The 6,268-nt window shown below is 33.6% G+C and overlaps 1 protein-coding gene across 1 annotated transcript; it reads right to left on the reverse strand.

Annotated features, from left to right (window-relative positions):
- Positions 1 to 3,088: 3,088 nt before the first annotated feature.
- FIB4 (Plastid-lipid associated protein PAP / fibrillin family protein) lies at positions 3,089 to 4,762 on the reverse strand. Its single transcript, XM_028078612.2, has 4 exons — positions 4,418 to 4,762; positions 4,103 to 4,339; positions 3,561 to 3,687; positions 3,089 to 3,476 (listed from the first exon to the last, which is right to left on the reverse strand). The coding sequence occupies exons 1-4, from the start codon at positions 4,640 to 4,642 to the stop codon at positions 3,262 to 3,264; spliced, it is 804 nt and encodes a 267-aa protein (XP_027934413.1). The 5' UTR covers positions 4,643 to 4,762; the 3' UTR covers positions 3,089 to 3,261.
- Between the last annotated feature and the right edge of the window lie 1,506 nt (positions 4,763 to 6,268).

Below are 6,268 nucleotides of genomic sequence, written 5' to 3' on the forward strand. Positions count from 1 at the left end.
GATGTATGAAGCTATGCATGAATGATATGACATTGTTTTTGACCTGTACTTGATGTGTTTAGCTTGTGATGATAATGTTCTGAAATAAAATGTGGAGTGTTGATGATGAAAAAGTTTCAAGAGAAATTTTTGGTAATTGTGTGGTTAGTGTATGCCTTGATATAAGAGATGTCTAGATAAAAGAAGGTATTCTGAACTCTGATAATCGTTCACACTGTTGGGAATAGTCCAAAAGGGACTCACCCTTAAGGGGAGATTGTTGGAAATAGTCCAAGTGTGAGTCAAACACTACAAAAAAAATAGCTATTATCGACGGTCAAGATCCGTCGATATCAACACAAATTCGTCGGTAATTAACAGATTTCTTGTAGTTAAAGTCCCACATTGGATAGAATAGACAAAGTTAAACACTATATAAGAATAAAAACTCATAACACCATTGCCTTAAGGTTTTGGGGTTAAAATGGTTCAAAGGTCTTATATGTGTAAGACTAATGTCGTATAATCATATGGAACCACAAACCATATATATGAAAATATATATAACCCAACACACACTCATATAGAGTATAATGAATTATGTGGTGAGTGTGGTAGGAGATCCTAGTCTGGGGATGTGTTTGGGATGGGATTAACCTTGTGTGTGTGTGGTTGGGTGATAACCCTTATGATTATTCTTTGGTTGTATGTTGCATGAGAGTGGTAGAAGATGTTGTTGTTTAATTAGGCTCCCTGGTTTCTTTGCTACTCATTGTTGAACCTTTCTCCTTATGAACTAGATATTTTAATTTCCCACTATTTCAGGTTTAATCTATGTTCAAGGTATTGTGTTGTGTCTTTGAGTATTCCTTTCAGTATATTATGGATAATTGTAATAGTTGACTCTTATATACTTTATGTCGGTACTCTATTTTATACCATAAACATATGATATTTTATTTGATTAAATTTATTCTATTAAATTGAGACATTACAATCCCTTTACTATTTTATCGTAGATTATTTTTATAATTCTTTCCTAATTGTATTGATTTCATTTCAAATTAGCACGATGAATATGGATTTCAATTTATTGCTGCTCAATGTTACATTTTAAACTGCAATGACGTTAAATAAAGTAACATGTGTCATTGTAGCTCGGGCGAAGTTATAAACAATGACCAAAATAATTAATGTGAAATTAAAAAAAAAAGTGTTTGAAAATATTTAATAATTTTATGGGTAATTACGAAAACATTGGAGCTGGTATTAGTCTCAATTTTTTATTATATTATTTTATTTTATTAGGTTAAATTTAATATTTATATTACTTTGAATATATTTATAAAAGTACAAGCATCAATTCATCTCTTTTTAACATCGTAAAGAATCATTCGTTGATCCAATAAATTATGACAAATTGACGTAAAATTACTCTCCAACCAAACTCTCTAAAAGTGTTTCTTCCAAGCATGCTTCAAAGCATGAGTGGTGATAAATATAAGTTTGTACTCTTAAAAACTAAAATACCACCCCACATATTCACCAAACTTTCTCAAAAAATGCTACCACATAGCTAAAATAGGATAAATCCTAGTTGCATCATAATATTCACCTTAAGTCAATTAATATATGAAAATTGTCATATTAGGTTCTTAAATGAAAGTCAAATGAACCCATGACTTGAATTAAGAAATATCAATTAATGGTATCAAAACCCTTAGTTATATCAATCTTAATAGTTTCATTATCCTTGGGGATGACAAAAATATTCGTGCCCGAGGTATCTGCGACGGATAGTTACTACTCGCAGGTAGCAGATATTTTAATACTAGCTTATAAATGGGTTGGGATTGGGTATCATATTATCTGTACTCGCGGCTACCCGTTACCCGCAAAAAATTAAAATTAAATTTTAATTTATATTTTATTAAGTTAAATTTAATTAGAAATATATTTTATTAGGTTAAATTTAATTATAATTATAATTTAATTTAATTTATATTATTTTTTTATAATTTTATTTAAAAAATTATAAAATATATATCTTTTCTAAATATTCGTGGGTATGCGGGTATCCACGTGTATCTGCGAATTTTAAAAAAAATTACATGTAATTTTTAAACAGATACCTGACAAGTAAACAAACAGGTAATGGATTGATATTTTTCTTGCGAATCGGGTTACAGGTAGACACTATACGTGTCCGCTCTGATCCGTTGTCATCTCTAATTACTGTCCTTGTCCTTATTAGAAAGAAGATTAATAACTTCAAAAATAATATAACTTAAAATTTTTGTAATGATTTTGAAATGAAAATGAACTATATTTCATGATCTGACTAGCCACGGAAGCATCACAATCACAACTAAGTCTTAAAAGAATGTTAAGACCATCACAAATCCAAAATCTCATTAAATTCTGTAAATTATTCCACCCTCATTCTTGATTTTATAATCTTCTAGATGTACAATTATTGTTTCAAATAAAATGTATATGCCATAGATTTCATCATATGCTGTTTCAAACAAAATCTATATGTTTCATTTCCATGTGATTTCTAATAAGAAACGAAATCGTTGCTGCAAGACGTTGAGGTTTCTTGAACAAAAAAATTGATATGCAAATATCAATGAATTCAATGTATCATATAAGCAACCAATATTAATATAATTAATTAAATGCAAACTCCATGATTAATTCACAAAAAACATCTAAGATGGACTTTTGAATTTAAGATATAATGCCCTTACCCCCAAAATAAGAGACAGATGAAATAGCCAAATAGGTCATGATCATGAATTTAAAGACATGCCCCAAACATCAGGGCCATAACGATTCCAAAGAATACTACACTGGGGCAAAGAAGCATCAGGTTGAAACAATGCAAATCAATTTTTAATTTGTCGTTTCTCTAAAAATATTTTTCTTTAAATTTTAAGCTGTAAAAGAATGGATTTGAATTTGATTGCCTAAAGGATGTTTTAGTTATGGTCTATCAAGGTGAATAGAGTCTAAACCTGAAATGAAACTCTCTCAAATGTCCATAATTGAATGACGTGTAAACAGTTATTCCTTAAGAAAGAAATATGTTACATTTAAACTTGGATTTACGTAGAAGGTTTAGTTCCATTCCATCCGTAAATACATGTTACAGTGGTGTTTACTTCCGTTCATAAATTCTTGTTTACAATTTTGGGGAACTATGAACAAATAGTATCAAGAATAAAGAAAAAAAGAAGACAAGAAGATGAAAAACTGAGGTTTGCATTGAGAAAAAACTCAAGAAATCACAAAGACCCTTAGCTCGCCTCTGTCCCCTCTTGTGATGCGGGTATCTGAGTCAAGATATGTAACTTCAAATTCACCACTTCCTGTATTGGAAGAAGGCCTCAATGCATCCGGAATTCGAGGCACCTCTAATGGTGGCAACTGTGCTAAATTCCCAGCTGTCTTCACAGTGGTTTTCTCAAATACTATCTTTATCTTTGAAGATCCTGGGACATTTGCCAAACCACAAAACATTAAAAGCCACTCTCAGGACTGTACAATACTGCAAAAGCATGAAACATAAAACCAACCTATAAGTTCAAATTTGTGAGCCAATGTGGCTGTTACTTCAAGGGGTGGTAGTGGCCATGGAGCACCCAACTGAAGCTCCACTATGTTATCAAAATCTTTGCTTAAGATGTCAATGCGTTGAAAAACCTATCAACACAAAAATGCATGAATGCTATAAATATTATGCATAACATAACTAGTAATTGGAAAACACTTGCTGAGATTGTAAACAAACGCAGATGCATAGCACAGACAAGAAAATAAACAAGAAAATATATCATAATCTGTAAAAGTCTAACATTGTTAGAGATCCCCACTAGAGATGTATATAAATGGGGGTAACCTTATTGTGGCATAAATTTTGGGGTTGAATTGAGCCATAACGTAAATTCAGAAATGTCTATCCTAGTGATTGGTATTGAAACTATAAAGTCCTTTCAAGACATCTTCGAATAAGAGGAAGTAGAGTGTTAGGTCTCACATCACATTGAGAAAGAGATAAGGCAAAAATAATGGATATAAAGAGGTCTTGAACTAGAATTTGGTTGGGAAGTGAAGAAACCTGTCCAAGAGTTATGGGAAGGAGTCTTCCAATGGGAGGTCCAGGGCGACTACCACCTAGAGTTCGAGATGAGAATGCACTGCTATATATGAGTTTCCATCTTCCTTGCAATTTATCAAGACCATCGGAAAGATCCACAAGTCCTGCAGCAGCCTCAAGTTCCTTAGCCGCACCGTCAGCCTTTCGCAGATCATCTTCATTAGCAGCAAGACCTCTATTCAGCCCAGAAACAGCACTCTGCACTTATTTAATGCTCAACTCAACCATAACAAACATAACCATAACTAAAACCACAATCCTAAGATGCCGACTCACCAGCAGATTCAGCTTCAGAGAGGAGATGGAATCAGAAGTGTCCCCAGCGTAGCCGGAAGAATATGCAGCAGGTTCAGCCACGCCCACGGCAGATTTGACCAGAAAAGAAGGCCTGCGCTGGGAAAGTTTTGGCGCGAGAAGAAGAGTGTTGCATCGGAATCTGTGAAAGGAAGAAGAGGAAAAAGAAAAGGGTGGAGGGTGGGGAAGAAGGTTGAGGGAAGCCATGAAGAAAGGGTGGGTTTGGGAATGGGAAAGTGTGGAATTTGGAAGAGATTTTTGTAGAAGGTATGTGATTGAGATTTGGGTGAGAAAGACAGGCCAAACACAGAAGAACGGGGTCTGAATGGAACACGCTGACAGAAAGAGGTGTGACTTTTTCTATGGTCGCCTCTGAGTGCCACGTAATGCTTTAACGTTTTTTTTTTAAATGTTTATTAAAAATCAAGCCACTGTTTATGCATTGCCTACTTTTTTTTTTAAAAAAAGAAAAAGAAATTTGAATAAACTTGAATATTATTGATCATTGATAAATACTCGCGATAAAGACTTTTTATGTAAAATTTATATATATAATGTCAGTATATATTTATAGAGATGTAAAACCATTATTATAGTAAATAATATTCGAAGGTAGATACTATGTGTCTAAACATTAACCTAAATTGCCGAAATATCTCAAACACGTTTGACTTGTAAGTCATTTAATCATAATTTACTTGGCCTAAAAATATAAAATACCATTTGCATTGAATGCAATTTTTAATTATATTAGTGAGATAACTTGACTAAGCAAAGGCTATGGATTCCTTTTGAAGTCGTATTCATCTTCTATACATTCTTATAAATATAAAAATTCTCACCTTGATGTTTCAGTTTTTTTTAATACTTGTATAATTTTAAAATTACTTTTTGAATAACAATTAAAGTGGAAAAAACTTGAGAGATAAAAGACATAGGACTCAAATAAGATACAACTGGAAGGACAACGGCAAAATAAGACGTAGAAAAACATGCCATAGACTTATGACATTTTATTTTTACACATCCTATAAAGGTGCAAAAAACAACATTGAGGTGCAGAAGAAAATAATACCTCAAGGATATTTTTTAACAAAAGCCCATCAATCCGCCCTTTCGGACCTTCCTTCTTTTGGTCCATCGTCGGTGTTGCCAACTTGCAGCCAATAATAAATTCTGTCATAAAATATTTAGGGGGCTTCTCCCTGCAACCCCCAAACCTTCTCCTGTATTTCCAATAATTACTCTTTTGACTCTCTGTTTTCTTCACCCCCAAACCAACTCCACCGCCTTCTTCTCCTCCCGCTTCTCCTTCTCCATCCTCTCCTCTCCCTCCTGCCCCTCCGGCGAAGACGTCGCCTTCCTCATCGCCTCCTCCACCCACTTCCCTGCCCTCTCCATGGGCCTCCCCCAACCCTCCCCCAGCTCAACCTCCTTCGCCACACTTTGACCCCTCCCTCAGCGATATTAACGACAACCACGTTTTTAATTTCAATTTTTTTTTAAAAACGGATTTCGGAATCCGTTTCATATTTTTCTGAAACGGATTTCGATATCCGTTTTACAAATTTTAATATATTTTTTGTGAAACGGATTTCATAATCTGTTTCAGAAAAGTATGAAACGGATTCCGAAATCCGTTTCACAAATTTTAATTTTTTTTCTAGAAACGGATTTCGGAATCCGTTTCATACTTTTCTGAAATGGAATTTGAAATCCATTTCATACTTTTCTGAAACAATCCGTTTCACAATTTTTTTTTGTGAAACGGATTTCGGAATCTGTTTCATACATTTCTGAAACGGATTCTGAAATCCGTTTCACAAATTTTAA

The sequence above is a fragment of the Vigna unguiculata genome, chromosome 7 (genome assembly GCF_037176805.1).
Source record: "Vigna unguiculata cultivar grain cowpea cultivar isolate G323 ecotype 2 chromosome 7, ASM3717680v1, whole genome shotgun sequence".
NCBI lineage: Eukaryota > Viridiplantae > Streptophyta > Magnoliopsida > Fabales > Fabaceae > Vigna > Vigna unguiculata.

Coding starts and splice junctions, on each gene's coding strand:
- FIB4 (XM_028078612.2), bottom strand. CDS start 4,642: ATGGCTTCCCTCAACCTTCTTCCCCACCCTCCACCCTTTTCTTTTTCC. Junction 3,688..4,102: donor TTCCCATAACTCTTGGACAG/GTTTCTTCACTT, acceptor TTGTGTTGATAG/GTTTTTCAACGCATTGACAT. Junction 3,477..3,560: donor TCACAAATTTGAACTTATAG/GTTGGTTTTATG, acceptor CAAATGTCCCAG/GATCTTCAAAGATAAAGATA.